At 40.5% G+C, this 16,013-nt stretch overlaps 1 protein-coding gene across 3 annotated transcripts in view; it reads left to right on the top strand.

The window, feature by feature from the left end:
* Nucleotides 1-1,857: 1,857 nt before the first annotated feature.
* The window catches only part of ASG2 (transducin family protein / WD-40 repeat family protein), a 146,981-nt gene continuing 132,825 nt past the window's right edge, over nucleotides 1,858-16,013 (top strand). For all 3 annotated transcript variants that reach the window (XM_089988194.1, XM_089988196.1, XM_089988195.1), the window contains exons 1-2: nucleotides 1,858-2,281; nucleotides 7,094-7,162. In XM_089988194.1, the coding sequence (XP_089844320.1) occupies nucleotides 2,210-2,281; nucleotides 7,094-7,162 (141 nt within the window). In that variant the 5' untranslated portion in view covers nucleotides 1,858-2,209. The remainder of the gene's footprint in view (nucleotides 2,282-7,093; nucleotides 7,163-16,013) is intronic.

Below are 16,013 nucleotides of genomic sequence, written 5' to 3'. Positions count from 1 at the left end.
ACTGGTAAGCAATAGTTAAGTGCTCGTTGGGTTGGATGAATGGTTATCGATTGATCCTCTCGTGGTGTTCCGGTACAACAACAAACAACAACAACAACTACGCCTTCATCCCAAAACAATTGGGGTCAGCGATATGAACCAAAAAAGAAATTCATTTTGGGTCTTCCACATGAATCCTTTTCCTCCAATCATTTCTATCCAACGCCATGTCCTCGGTGAGGTTCAAAGCATTCATATCCTTTCCTATCATCTCCATCCAAGTCTTCCTAGGCCTACCCCGACCTCTTTTAACTAATATATTTTCCCATTTCTCCAACCTTCTAACTGGAGCATCATTAGGCCTTCGCCGAATATGTCCAAACCACCGTAAACGATTCTCTCGCATCTTATTTTCAATGGGTGCAACACCTACCTTCTTACGTATCTCTTCGTTCCGAATCTTATCTTTTATTGTATTTCCACACATCCATCTAAGCATCCGCCTCTCAGCTACACTCATTTTTTGAATATGATGTCTCTTGGCAGCCCAACATTCCGTACCATATAGTAAAGCGGGTCTAATAGTCGTCCTATAAAACTTTCCCTTCAACCGCAATGGCATTCTACGATCGCACAACACTCCAGTAGCACTTTTCCATTTCATCCACCCAACCTTTATCCTATGATTTACATCTCCATCAATTTCTCCATACTTTTGAATGATGGATCCCAAATATTTGAAATAATCATTCACCGGTATATCTTGCTCACCAAGCTTCACTACACTCCCATCACTACTTCGTTGCTTACTAAACCGACATTCCATATATTCAGTCTTACTCTTACTCAACTTAAAACCTCTAGCTTCCAATGTTTGTCTCCATAATTCTAGCTTAGCATTAACCCCAGCTCTAGACTCATCAATCAAAACAATATCATCAGCAAACAACATACACCACGGTACATTTTCTTGAATTGATCTCGTAAGCTCATCCATCACTATCGCAAATAGGAAAGGGCTTAAAGCAGATCCTTGATGTAACCCAACCGTTATCGGAAAATTGGTTGACACCCCTCCACAAGTGCGGACATTGGTTACTACTCCTTCATACATATCTTTAATTATACTAATGTACTTGAGAGAAACACCTTTCTTCATCATTGTCCACCAGAGAACGTCCCTAGGTACTCTATCGTATGCCTTCTCTAAATCAATAAAAACCATATGCAAATCTTTGTTCCTCTCTCTATATCTTTCAATAAGTTGTCTAAGAAGATGTATAGCTTCCATAGTTGATCTTCCAGGCATAAAACCAAATTGATTCTCCGATATCATGACAACCTTCCTCAACCTAGACTCAATCACCCTCTCCCAAAGGGTAAAAAAACATTCGTGATAAGGTCATTTTGATGTTGAACATGAGCTGACGAACGCGTCGTCAATGACTGTTCACTCTGGTATCGTCCTCTTCAGGGCTTTTCTTTGCTTCGTAGTACCTTCATAGCTTTTATAGCTTCACCGCCAAAGCGGATAACCCTGAGAGCGGACCCAGCGTTTTACAGGATCGGCTCTCGGGAACCCGCAGCTCCAGGGTAGTGTACGGCCAACACCGATTCCCAAGTCAATCGTTTTGATCGGCTAAAAATAATTAAAAAATATTTTGTCAATCAGAACGTGACACGTGCTAAAATTATTAAAAAATAAATCTTAAACATTTTTTATATTTTTTATTAAAACATATCTGTATTCAGGTTGATACGATACGTATCGGTTGACACAGGCCGATACGCTCCTAACTACCAACAGAAAAAGGAGGAGCCGTGTGGGACCCATGGGGAGTGGTGGGGAGTCAAATCCTGGGACCCACAGGGAGATGCGCCGCTGGCTTGGGTGGGTCTCGTCAGTCGTCACTCACGACGCTGGGGCCGCATGACAAGCAAGCGGGGGTCTTTACGGCGAGGGCCAGGGTACGTGTGCACCCGCCGCAGGACGAGGGAAGCTCCCAAAGCAGTAGTAGGAGACACCCCAAAGCCCCAACAAATAAAAAACAAACCCACAAAAAAGAAGGCAAAATAACGAAGAGAGAGAGCGAGAGAGATGGCGGTGTCGGGGTCGGGCAGAAAGGGCTATGTCGCTGTAGCCGGGGTTGCAGTGTTTTCCGTTTAATTAGTCATCAGGTCCGATCAGATCGCTGGAGAGGCTGTCGGATCTTCCCCAAGGGTCGCTGACATGAGGGATTTCGCTTTCCCCGATGGCAACATCTCCGATTTACTAGCCACACGGAACATCGATCCTGGCCAGGTATCCTTCTCCTCTCCTCCATTCTTCATTCCTGCTTTGCCCCGCCCCCCCCCCCCCCCAAAAGAAAAAAAGAAAAAAAAAAGAAAAAAAGAAAAAAAAAGAACATCTCCCAATTTCCTGCTTTGGCCCCCCTCTTCTGTGAGTGAACTTCCCGTGATGCGTTTGGATCAGATTTGGCGTTTCCTCTGTTCTCCGATTGATTCACGATTGGATTTACATAGTTTAGCGGCGTTTTTCTTCCTTACCGTCCTAACCGACAGGCTTGGCATCTCTCGAAATTAGACTCGAATTGCCAGAATTTCTGTATCCTGTTTATTAAGATGCTTTTTTAATGTTTCCTATTCTACATATTGTTTTAGGGGTGAACCGTATGTAATGGAACGTCAGATGTAGCGTTTTGTGCAAACTTCGTTGATAACCAATTCAAATTCATAACTGGATGAACGGAATCATCTAGGAGTAATAGCTATCGTGCGTAAGAGAAATTCAACGATTTGATGTGTAAGATATTTACCGTCTCATAATGGGGAGGGCCCGTGGGATGTTAAGTTACAATATTTGAGGTCTATTAGCGACACAAGATGGAAGCTTAGCCGGTAACAACATCATGTTGGCCATTTCGTGCTGACATGCTTGGAATGTTCCTCCTGGAAAATTCTAGGAGGTGAATAGCCCTATCTATGTTTAGCGGTTCTTGACAGATAATCTTCGTGCCAAACCTTAAAGACTTCCCGGAATGGTTCAAGACTATGGTTGTTTTTCATGATGTAAATTAGCATTGCATGCTAGCACACCGAAGCAGGTTATATGTTCCCCCCTCCCCCCCCCCCAACATGCAGGTGCGTGTTCGGGGGCATGAATGAGTACCACGTATGTAAGCACGTGGGGCTCTTATCCCCGTGCATGTCGGCATCAGTTAGCATCAGAGTCCGGTGCGATTGCAAATACTTAAGTACCCTTTCTTGCCATTTCTGTCATGAAACGACCATTCTAGAAAAGGACAAAAATGTCCTCCATCAGGAAAGAGAGGATGATATTAACTCTTTAAAGTCCAAAGTTCCAAACATTCTATTTTCGCCCTAAGCACTAAACTCCTCTGCTGTAACAGGAGCTCCTCACAATATTTCGCCCTAAACGTTTCAGATCACCCTTTGACAACGCACCATCTGCTGTAACAGGAGCTCTATTTGACGATGCACCCTTTGCCGTTGTCTGTTGCTGCTGAAGCACCCTTTGTCATCGTCTGTTGTCGCCGAAGCACTCTTTGTCATCGTCTGCTGCCGTCGGAACACTCTTTGTCGTCGTCTATTGCTGCTTGAGCACCATTTGTCGTCGTCAACTTTTGAGAAATAGTTGAACTATCAAAGAAATCGATATTTTGTCTATTGTTCATCATGATACCAGGGTGCAAACGTCAAACTGAGTAGACCAAGAATAGTGATTTATAGAGGAAATAATGATGACAACGTCGAACTGAGTAGACAGAGAGCAGCGATTTACAAAAGAGATCAGATTAGAGAATAGCGATTTATAATAAAAATCAGATTAGAGAGTAGCGATTTACAGTAAAAATCAGATCAAAGAGTAACGATTTACAATAGAGATCAGATCAGAGAGTAACAATTTACAGTGAAAATCAGATCAGAAAGTAGCGATTTACAGTAAAAATCAGATCAGAGAGTAGTGATTCACAATAGAAATCAGATCAGAGAGTAGCGATTTACAATGAAAATCAAATCAGAGAGTAACGATTTACAGTAGAAATCGCTACTCTCTGATCTAATTTCTACTGTAAATTGCTACTCTCTGATATGATTTTTATTGTAAATCGCTACTCTCTGATTTGATTTTTACTTTAAATCGCTATTCTCTGATCTAATTTCTACTATAAATCGCTACTCTTTGATCTGATTTTTACTTTAAATCGCTACTCTCTGACTGATTTCTGTTGTAAATCGCTACTCTCTGATCTGATTTCTACTGTAAATCGTTACTTTTTGATATGATTTTCACTGTAAATGGCTACTCTCTGATTAGATCTCTGTTGTAAATCGTTACTCTCTGATTTGATTTATACTATAAACGCTACTCTCTGATCTGATTTCTATTGTAAATCGCTACTCTTTGATCTGATTTATACTGTAAATCGCTACTCTCTAATCTGATCTCTTTTGTAAATCGCTGCTCTCTGTCTACTCAGTTTGACACTGCCACCATTATCTCTTTTGTAAATCACTATTCTTTGTCTACTAAGTTCGACACTTGCACCTTGGTATCATGATGAACAATAGACAGAATGCCGATTCCTCTGATAGTTCAACTATTTCTCACGAGTAGACAACGACAAAGGGTGCTTCGGCGGTAATAGACGATGACAAGGGGTGCTCCGACGGCAGTAGACGACGACAAATGGTGTTTCGGCGGCAGCAGACGACAACAAAGGGTGCGTCGTCGAAGGGAGCTCCAGTTACAGCAGATGGTGCGTTGTCAAAAGGTGATCCAGAACGTTCATCGTCGAGTTCATTTTCTGTTGCAAAATGATTCTATGTGCAACTGATGATACATCCTCTCTAAGCAAACGAGCTCATTAGTAATAGCAGCCCACTGCACAATTTTCCTCGGACTGAGGTTGATTCTTAGAGACTCTAGCAATGGTGCACTCTTGAGAATATGCTTTACTAACTTCAGCTCAGGCACTGTCCCCTTGAAGGAGCCGATGGGTTTCGACTCAGACAATCATAAGAGTTGCGGGAATATGCAAAGTTATTTATGAGAAGACATTTTCGTCAAACGAATATTTATTTTATGGGAGGACATTTCTGCCAGCCACATATCTACCTTTTTTATATGTTATTTTATTATAAAATCGTCATGGGTAACATTGGCATATGAATTATCGTGGGTCTCAAGATATTCCTCCGTACACATCGGAACGCGTGATTTTGTCTTCGGGGGAGAACACACAACACCCTCTCCTAGCACACAGTGCAAGACAAACGTGAAATGATCAATCTCACCCTTATCAATGTGCGTGAAATAAAATATAATATGCAAAAAAATGGGTCTTAAACACAAATCTCCTCTATATTTTAGTTATGACTGAATTCTCTTTGTTGGACGTCCACTGTTTCTGAAGGGATGTTTGATGGCTCGTCCAAGATTGGACTGAACTAACATAACAGGCATAACTCATGTTCTGTAACAACTGTACTAAGGTCAATGTTTGTTTCAATTATACAGGAAGCCGTGCTCCTTGTGTCCAAAGTTTGTTTAACATTGTGTGCGACAACATGAACACACATGGATAATGGATCGGATAACTTTGTTTTGGATTGTACGACGCAATCCGCCCAACTATACGAGGGAGAGAAAGAGAAAGAGAAAGAGAAAGAGAAAGAGAAAGAGTCGGGGGACCCCTCCCTTGATTTTTTTTTAAACGTTTCCCCCTATCCCCGTTCTAACCTTAACAGGGGGTAGAACGAAAATTACTGGGTAAAAAGGTTGCGGTTCCGTGCATCCACCGCGTCCTTAGTTTGTTAGATCCCCCCGTTCCCAGTGCAATTTCTATCCAATGGGGGATCAAACAACCCCGAAATGCCCCGCCAACTTGGCCCATCACAATCATCTAACGCTTATTCCCGCCCTTTTTTTTCTAACACTGGATTCGGCAAGAGAGATAATGTGTAAGTTGGCACCTGCGGCTTGTTGTTACTTAGTGGTTCCTATGGAAGAAAGGCATTAGTGTTATTTTTAGCCACTCATTCTCCCATAGAATTTCACCTAGTTGTCCGTAACACGATCCTGTATGTAGGAATTGAATAAGAGATGTGGGCTGCTTTTTGGGAGTCCTTGAAGATAAAATTTGGAAGATGAAAATCCTATTGAAGCCATTTTAATTTAAAATTTTCATGAGGTTAGGTATGTTCTTTGCCTTCATTGTGCCATTTGGTTCGTTCATGCTTAGTGATGGGAGATATTTGTTCTATGAACAATTCTTTGTGCCTTGATGGCTGCCTTATTACCCGATGCATAAACATATGACCCTGTATTACAGTCTATTGCCATATGTGTGATAAGTTGTACAATATTTTGTAATTACTAATTTCAGTTTCGAAATGTATATGCTTGAGGTTGCTTTCTAAGCCGCCTTTTTAATGAAACTTTTGCTTCCCATTGGCTAAGGTTTCCTTTTGTTAATGTTATATTCTGCAGTTCTGCTAAACTTTGTGACTTAACAGGTTGACTACAACTGCAGTTTGATTTTAATAATTCTTTGCCGTTATGTTGAAGAGCAACTGAGTTCTAACCTCTGTCTGTTATATCTCAATGAGATGACTGTTATCCACAATTCTGTTTTCCGGAGGATGCTTATAAGAAAACATGCAACTGGCAGTTACTATTATCTTTCCCCATTCCACCCCACCTCTCCCCCAGCTAGCTCCTATTCCATATCCCCACCATGGAGCCCTGAACTTGAGTGTTGTCATTCTTTTCTGATATAAGAACCCTTTATAGCTTCTAATTGTGTCCTATCGTTTATTCTGACCAGGTTTCATGCTTAATATCAGAAAATTTGTTTTGATATGCGATTGCATACAATTAAATATATTTACCTCCTCTTGTAGCATTTGCTTGTAGACAAAATTGCTCCTCAACAACTTCTAACTTCCTGTCTAGTTTTCATGTTCAGTATCTTAGAAAAATCCTTATTCATATTTTTGCTTTCATTTCCTGGGAGACATATTTAATGTAATATTCAGATTGTTTGAATTTTATAAGGGTTGCGTTTTTATACTTTTCTTGCTTCTGTAGGATGTAATTCACAGATTGCAGATGCACTCTTCTCTCATACAAAGGCTGTCCCTAGAACAAGAATTAGAGGTTTGTGAGAATCAGAAGCCTTCTACACATGTATTAATGCTTTTGTCTACCATATACAGGTTCATTTGTGTGCTTTGCGCTTTTTATCTGCTAAAAAAATGGTGCTTCTTGATTTCCTGTTCTGCATTGCTATTATTTCTTGACATTTTGGACAATTATTATTAACCATATTAGTCAAACTAGTTACTAGCATATATATGGGCATGAAACCGGAAGTAGTAAAGCCTGATCTGCTGCAGAGCATAGGTCCAATCAGGTCAAATCCGACACTGGAAAAAGAAATGGGAAAACAAGGGAATCTGATCATAAACCGATTATGTTTGATAACCATCAAGCATCATTGTGAAGATAACAAGATTAAGAAGTCAAAATGTGTTCAGGGAGAAGCGTGGCTGGAATGGACCCTTTCATGATCGTAGCTCCCAAGGCTTCTTGCCTCGTGTGGATGTGTATAAATAGGGACACCTTGTCCCCATTCTTTTTATGCTTTTTGCTAAGCATATTATCAATAAAGTCTCATATTTTTTATGTTTGTTGTAAGCCCTTGTAGGCACTTTGTATTGTTCCTAGTGGACTTGTGATTGTGCACGTTGAATTGTGCTTTTGTATGCCAGTTATTTTTCAGTGTCGGATTTGGACCCCAACCAACGCTACGCCTTCGGAGCTTGTTTATAGAACGGAAGTAGTATTACCTCTTCACGTTCAGAAGCCCGCACTCAAGTTTGCGTCGCTCATTGAACTCCCACTTGATCAGTATCAGCAGCAGAGCTTGATACAACTTGATCTGTTAGATGAGAAAAGGCTCAAGGCAGCAGAGCACGCTCAAGCCTATCGTCAGAGAATAGCTCGACACTACGCCAAATCAGTTATTGAGAGAGGATTCCGAGTCAATGATCTGGTGCTCAGATCGACAACTCATCTCAAGCATCGGCCGATGCCACCCGTGAGAATTTTTTCCAAAATAAATTTTCAATAAATTCTTCTCCATTTTTATAAATTTTATTCTTTTTCCCTTTCAGGTTGAGAGATAAACCTGAATTATTCCCTATAAATTCCTCAATTCACATCAAATTTTATTCTATACTCCTTCAGGATAAGGGAAAATTCTGAAGCCGTCATAAAGAGATTCAAATCTTAGGCCATCATTAGTCAAAGATCTCAAATGAATCTCTCATCTTCTTCATTGTTGGAATCTATTCATGCCTTTTGTCAATCCTTCCAAAATCCGACTCTTGGGTAGGAATTATTTCCTTCCCATCTGAGTTCCGACTCAGGTTTTTGTTTTTGTTTTATTTTTATTTTAAAGATCCGGGTTCCGACCATGGTTTTCCCTTTTTATTTTTCGTTTGAAGTCTCGGCTTTCGACTCGAGCTTCCTATCGGACTCAACGCTCGTGTTGAAACCAATCGTTTCTTTGAAGATTCGAGTTTTTAAAAACTTGGGTTTTTCATTTTATCATTATTTTAAAGATCCGGGTTCCGACCCGGGTTTTCCCTTTTTATTTTTCATTTGAAGTCTCGGGTTCCGACTCGAGCTTTCTATCGGACTCAACGCTCGTGTTGAAACCGATCATTTTTTTGAAGATTCGAGTTTTTCAAAACTCGGGTTTTTCATTTTATCATTATTCTGAAGATCCGGGTTTCGACTCGGGTTTTTCCTTTTTATTTTCGTTTGAAGTCTCGAGTTCTGACTCGAGCTTCCTATCGGATTCAACGCTCATGTTGAAACCGATCGTTTCTTTTGAAAATTCGAGTTTTTCAAAACTCGGGTTTTTCATTTTATCATTATTCTGAAGATCCGGGTTCCGACTCGGGTTTTTCCTTTTTATTTTCGTTTGAAGTCTCGGGTTCTGACTCGAGCTTCCTATCGGATTCAACGCTCATGTTGAAACCGATCGTTTCTTTTGAAAATTCGAGTTTTTCAAAACTCGGGTTTTCCATCTTATCATTATTTTGAAGATTCGGGTTCTGACTCGGGTTTTCCCCTTTTTATTTTTCGTTTGAAGTCTCGGGTTCCGACTCGAGCTTTCTATCGGATTCAACGCTCGTGTTAAAACCGATCGTTTCTTTGAAGATTCGAGTTTTTCAAAACTCGGGTTTTCCATCTTATTATTATTTTGAAGATCCGGGTTCCGACTCGGGTTTTCCCCTTTTATTTTCGTTTGAAGTCTCGGGTTCCGACTCGAGCTTCCTATTGGATTCAACGCTCGTGTTGAAACCGATCGATTCTTTGAAGATTCGTGTTTTCAAAACTCGGATTTTCCATCTTATCATTATTTCGAAGATCCGGGTTCCGACTCGGGTTTTCCCCTTTTATTTTCGTTTGAAGTCTCGGGTTCCGACTTAAGCTTCCTATCGGATTCAACGCTCATGTTGAAACCGATCGTTTCTTTGAAGATTCGAGTTTTAAAAACTCGATTTTTCCCATTCATTCTTTTATTTCGAAAAATTGGGTTTCGACTCGGGTTTTCCCCTTTATCTTCCATTTCCGCGATTCCGAGTTCCGACTTGGATTTTCCCTTTTAAATCCAATGCTCGTATTGGACCAAAGTCTTCTTAAATTCCCTTTCAGGTTAAGGGACAAACCTTAACTTTCCCTTCAGGATAAGGGATAATCCTGAAACACCGATAATCATTCTCGCTTAATTCTCAAGTATCTTCGAATGTCAGTCTCTTCCTCAAACTCTCCATTGATAAACCAGTGCTCGTGCTGGTGTGCACTTTCGAAAACCAGTACTCGTACTGGTGTACATTTTCGAAACCCAACGCTCTTACTAGAGCATTTTTCAAAATCCAGTGCTCGTGTACTGGTGTGTTTTTCAAAAACCCAATGCTTGTACTCGTACATCTAGCGCTCATGCTAGTGTTTGGCTGACCGATCAAGTTAGCCCTCCAGGTTCAGTCTTCGTACTAACCAATCATCAACATTCAAGTCCTAAATTCTCAATTTCAACCTTCAGGTTATCATTTTGTCAAAAACCAATCTTTTTCTCTTGCGAAGGACCCTCTTCAGGGAGAGTTCGAGGGAGCTCGTTCCTTTCGCATACAACCATCTTTCGTTCGCAAGAACCCTCTTCCAGGGAGAGTTTTAAGGGACTCGTTTTCTTCGCGAACAGTTTGCAAAACAACAACCAACTTTACACAAAAGAACCCTTTTTCCAGGGAGAGCTTCGACGAAAGCTCCTTTCTTCTTGTGGCCCCCGTTTTTTTTTTCATCTTTGGCCAACCCCTTCACGGAGGACCCTCTTCTAGGGAGAGTGTGATGAACTCGTTCCTCTGTGATACTTTCTCAACTTTGTTTTTCGGCCACCTTTCCATAAGAGAAGCCTAGAGATAGGGAGTTTTGACGAAAACTTAATTTCTCTTTAAAAATTCTGTTTTGCAAACACCTCCTCTTTGGGGACGAGAGGCGTATTTCCAACTTCCCATTCAGGTAAGGGCTAAGTCTGAGTCTCTCTTTTTGGGGAAAAAAAGAGGAGAATTTTGCCATGGACGTGTCGATCGGCTGTCAAGCGATTACATTCATCAAGGATTTCAAGAATATTTTGCCAATTTGCTATCAAAAGTCATTGTTGATCTCAAAGCTTTCATCACATAAAGAATTTCCTCCAACTACCCTTGGTATTATTTCCAAAAGAGCAAGACTTTTGCGAAATAAGAACTGAATTCAAGCTTTTTCTGTTGGTCAACCAAAAGGATGCAGAAAAATCTTCGATATGATCGACAAAGGAAAAATTCAATGATGTTGAAAACCCATAAGCGAATTGATATTGATCATAGCTATGACACATTTTTAAAGATCATTCTCTTGGCAGTAAGACAATGGAAATATCCTGGGCAGTAAAAAAAGAACCTACCCAATCCATATCTCCTCAGTCATTTGAGTTGCAATCAAATATTCGCAAAAGGGATCTCTCAATTGTCGTCAAGGTGAAGACGAATGTGCGAGCTAGACCCTCGGGACCAAAGAAGATTAGGATCATCTTCGAGATGAAGGAGTTTGTGAAGGATCCTTCCAGGGAACGTTTTGAGCACCGTCAAGATGAAGGCGACTGCGATGAGCCTCCCGACAAACCCTAAAAGATATTTGATTTCTGCTATCATCTAGAGATTTCAACCCAAGAAACAATATCATCAAGCCTAATTCCTGAGAAAGAAAAAGAAGGATCGGAGCATCTCCAAGATGAAGGAGTCTTGACGTACCCTTCCCCGAAAAAGAGAGAAAAGTCAGGACATCTCCAAAATGAAGGATGATGTAAAAACCCAAGAAAACTCCATGACTCAAAAGAGTGCAAAAAGATCATCATGGGAAAAGCCTCAGGATATCAAACTGCCCGAAACTGCCAGAAATCATCTTTATCTATGTGAAATTCTTTTATCAATATCTTTTCACTCAATTGCTTTTATGAAGCTAAGAATGTTTCCTCTCTTTTCATATCAAGGAAATTGATGTCTTTCTTGAAGAAACTCAACAACAACAAATTTGAATTTAATTCTTGATTCTACAGAGTTAGCTCAATTAGAGTTAATACTCTAGGTAGAAAGAGGTGATATTTTCATACATACATGCACAATTTAATCATTCTGAATCAACTACAATTTTGGCATCTTATTGACAATATTTTCTCATTATCCCAACATGAAGCAAGAACTTGATGTTTGTTTTGACGTATCCTGACGTCATCCTTCCTTAGGACTGGAAAGTCCTTTCCTTCCGTCTGATCTGAGCGCTCTTGGATCTGCACACTTCCCTGTGTTCCCCACTGTCCCACCATAGACCGTTCTTGCTCAGGATAAGGGTTAAAACCTGAACTTTCTGCAAAAGGTTTGTTATTGTAAAAAACTATTTTCAGTCTTAGTAATGAGACACCCAAGATCAATCCCTTTTCAAGCTTTAGGGACCCCCATTTTCATCCTTTTGCAAACCCCTCTTGGACTTGTTGTGCGAAGTCTAGAGGTCCCATCACAGTTTCCCCGCTCTTCGAGGATTCTGTATCCATTCAGGTTAAGGATTAAACCTGTTACCTCGTTCCTTGAGGTATCACCCAAACCTTCTGCGAGAGGTCGTCTGTTTTTTTAAAAGCTGATTTAGTCTCAGCAATGAGACGCCTCAGATCATCCCTTTTCCAAGCTTTAGGGAATCCCTTGTTTTCTCTTCTCGCAAACCCCTTCTGGATTTGTTCGTCCAAATTCCGAAGGTCCCATCATGGATTCTTCACCCGAGGATTCCGTATGGTCGCCCCTTTCAGGTTAAGGGTTAAGCCTGAACCTCGCCTCGCGAGGTATCTTTCCATTCAGATTAGGGTTAAACCTGAGTCTCGTTCCGACTGGATATCCTTTCTAGTCCCATTACCGTTTCTTCATCCGAGGATTCCGTATCGCCCCACTCAGGTCAAGGGTTAAACCTGAATCTCGCTTTGGCGATGCATTTCGTTATCCCATCACGGTTTCTTCGTTTGAGGATTCCGTAGGGTCGTCTTTCGACGAGGTAATCCTCCCATCATGGCTTTTCCCTACAAAGGAATTCATGCACTATATATATCCATCCAGGAAAGGATCATACTTGAGTTTCATCTCACGAGGCATTTCTCTCAAAAATGTCTCATCGAGGTCCGCTTATACTCCTTTCCCCATCCAAATTATCCTGATCTATCTCCGTCCCATCCAGGTTAAGAAGGGCTAAACCTGAGTCATTCCAAAAGGTTGATCTTGTCTCACCCACGAAACTTGATCAAAATTCTTATCCTTCACCATTCTCGGGATCTTCACCCAAAGTCCCATCACGATTTCCTCATTTCTATTGTTCAGTCATATCATTTTCGAGGATTTCGTCTCCCCAAGAACCATTCAGGATAAGGTTTCTAGCCTGAAAAGCTATGTTTTCCAAAATAATTCTTCCACACCCAGTTCAGATTGGCTAACTGGGGCATTTTTCAAAATTTGGAGTGTTTCTTTGCCATTAAGCTCGGCCTTCAACCAGCTTAGTAGCAAAGAGGGGCATCTGTGAACACCCTAAAATTTTCAAAATGTTGTAAATATTTCTTTTTTGCCCTTGACCCCATTTTTTTGAGCAATCAAGTCAGTTTTAAATCTAAATCCCAGTTATTTCTCAGATTTTATTGAAATTAAATTCATTCTTATACATCTGACTTAGTTCGGATCCGGATTCATTACCAAAATCTAAATCTGAGCCTCGTTGTCCAACTTTCAAGTGGAGATTATAAAAATACCAAAAATAGTTTTTGGAATAGCTTGGACAGTCCATCCGGCATCCGTTTGGATTCATTGCTCGATATTCCTCAAATTCGAGGTTAAAAACTCGAAAATCTTCTTAAATTTTGAATCCAAACTCATTTTCTGAAGAAATTTAACCTAAATTTTCAGAAAACTCCTCTTTTTGTAAATATTTCTCAAAAATACAAAAAAATAGTTTTGTCTCTCATACCGTTTAGGTTTTAGAGTTTTATTTCCAAACTAACAAAAAAAATCATCAAAAAACCCAAAGAAAATGACAATTTTTTTTTCCAAAGTGCCAAAAGAAAAATTGCTAAAAACGATTTTTAAACCCTTTTAGAATAATCTTTTAAACTAACCCCTTTCGTGAAAATTTTGAAACCAAAAGGGGCCCCTTTAAAAATCGAGCAGACGCATCGGTTCCTCTCGGCCTTCCTTCACGAACCCTCTGGGAGCTCTTCCAGGGGCTTCTCCGTCGCATCAACATCGCAGGCCTCCCCCATCCTCCACCCTTCATCTCTAACGGAAGCTTCTTCTCGATCCTTCCCAAAGGGGTCGACCCTTCGATCGTCTGCCTCTCTCTCACCCGTTGATCCTCAACTGACTCGCCCTTCCAGAGTCTTCTTCGGTTTTCCTATAAGAGTATGCACAGGAAGGGAAAGAGGGGATCATCGATCATTCTCGCTCTCCATTGGCGCTTGCTGGTTTCCTTTTTTTCGGGAAGGATCGTCTTCTCCCTCCTTGTCCTCAGCAACCGGAGACCCCATAGCAGAGTTAAGAGAGCTCCCTGAGGATTCACGCATCCATCTTCAACCTCCAAAAGGGACATCAACGCTTGATCACATTAGTCAGGGCCATCTGGATCATCATATCCGCAGTGAGAGATTTCAAGGTTGAACATTCCATACTTAATCACTGAGTTGACAGGTAGGTACCATTCCCAGATTGTCAAATAGTCTGGGGTTTATGATAGATAGTCCCTTTGATGGGTATGAAGGAGTAGTAACCAATGTCCGCACTTGTGGAGGGGTGACAACCAATTTTCCGATAACGGTTGGGTTACATCAAGGATCTGCTTTAAGCCCTTTCCTATTTGCGATAGTGATGGATGAGCTTACGAGATCAATTCAAGAAAATGTACCGTGGTGTATGTTGTTTGCTGATGATATTGTTTTGATTGATGAGTCTAGAGCTGGGGTTAATGCTAAGTTAGAATTATGGAGACAAACATTGGAAGCTAGAGGTTTTAAGTTGAGTAAGAGTAAGACGGAATATATGGAATGTCGGTTTAGTAAGCAACGAAGTAGTGATGGGAGTGTAGTGAAGCTCGGTGAGCAAGAAATACCGGTGAATGATTATTTCAAATATTTGGGATCCATCATTCAAAAGTATGGAGAAATTGATGGGGATGTAAATCATAGGATAAAGGTTGGGTAGATGAAATGGAAAAGTGCAACTGGAGTGCTGTGCGATCGTAGAATGCCATTGCGGTTGAAGGGAAAGTTTTATAGGACAACTATTAGACCCGCTTTACTATATGGTTCGGAATGTTGGGCTGCCAAGAGACATCATATTCAAAAAATGAGTGTAGCTGAGATGCGGATGCTTAGATGGATGTGTGGAAATACAATAAAAGATAAGATTCGGAACGAGGAGATACGTAAGAAGGTAGGTGTTGCACCCATTGAAAATAAGATGCGAGAGAATCGTTTACGGTGGTTTGGACATATTCGGCAAAGGCCTAATGATGCTCCAGTTAGAAGGTTGGAGAAATGGGAAAATATATTAGTTAAAAGAGGTCGGGGTAGGCCTAGGAAGACTTGGATGGAGATGATAGGAAAAGATATGAATGCTTTGAACCTCACCGAGGACATGGCATTGGATAGAAATGATTGGAGGAAAAGGATTCATGTGGAAGACCCCAAATGAATTTCTTTTTTGGTTCATATCGCTGACCCCAATGGTTTTGGGATGAAGGCGTAGTTGTTGTTGTTGTTGTTGTTGTTGTTGTAGTCCCTTTGATGGGTATTGCCATCAATGATTATCGGCCACCATTATCCTCCAATTTCTGCAACATCAGCTTTTGTTTTCACTTTTTAGCATCATACCTTATTAGTATATGCCCATCTATTTCCCATTAAAGGTTATTTGCTTCATGTGCATCAGCCCCTTCACCTGTCACCCATTTCCATACCTTTCCAATTCAATCTTTGCACCATATCATTCATTGTCTACCTGTGATAAGTTACTATGTTTACAAGAATTGATTCAGCGTTACTCATGCATCTCATCTGTTATATATTGATAATGTTCGCATATAAGCATAAATATTATGTACCATATGTATGTAATGCGTGTGCATTTATGTTTTACATAGAATATCAGCTGTACGAACATGCGTATATACATGTCTTCACATATACTCTTCATGTACGTTTCCATATACATTTAAGTGAAGGCATTCACATAGACATTTCTCACTTAATAAAAGCATAATATTTAGATTTTGTCTAAAAATTTTCCATTGTCTTTTCATATTTCCACACTAACCTTGTTCTACAGGAAATGTAGGGAAAATATTATTTCTTTCCCTAGTTTAGAAAGTTGTAATTTCAATC

The sequence above is a fragment of the Nuphar pumila genome, chromosome 14 (genome assembly GCF_984573655.1).
Source record: "Nuphar pumila chromosome 14, dmNupPumi1.hap1.1, whole genome shotgun sequence".
Taxonomy (NCBI): domain Eukaryota; kingdom Viridiplantae; phylum Streptophyta; class Magnoliopsida; order Nymphaeales; family Nymphaeaceae; genus Nuphar; species Nuphar pumila.
The sequence above is the reverse complement of the archived record's forward strand: the minus strand, read 5'-3'. Positions and strand labels throughout refer to the sequence as shown.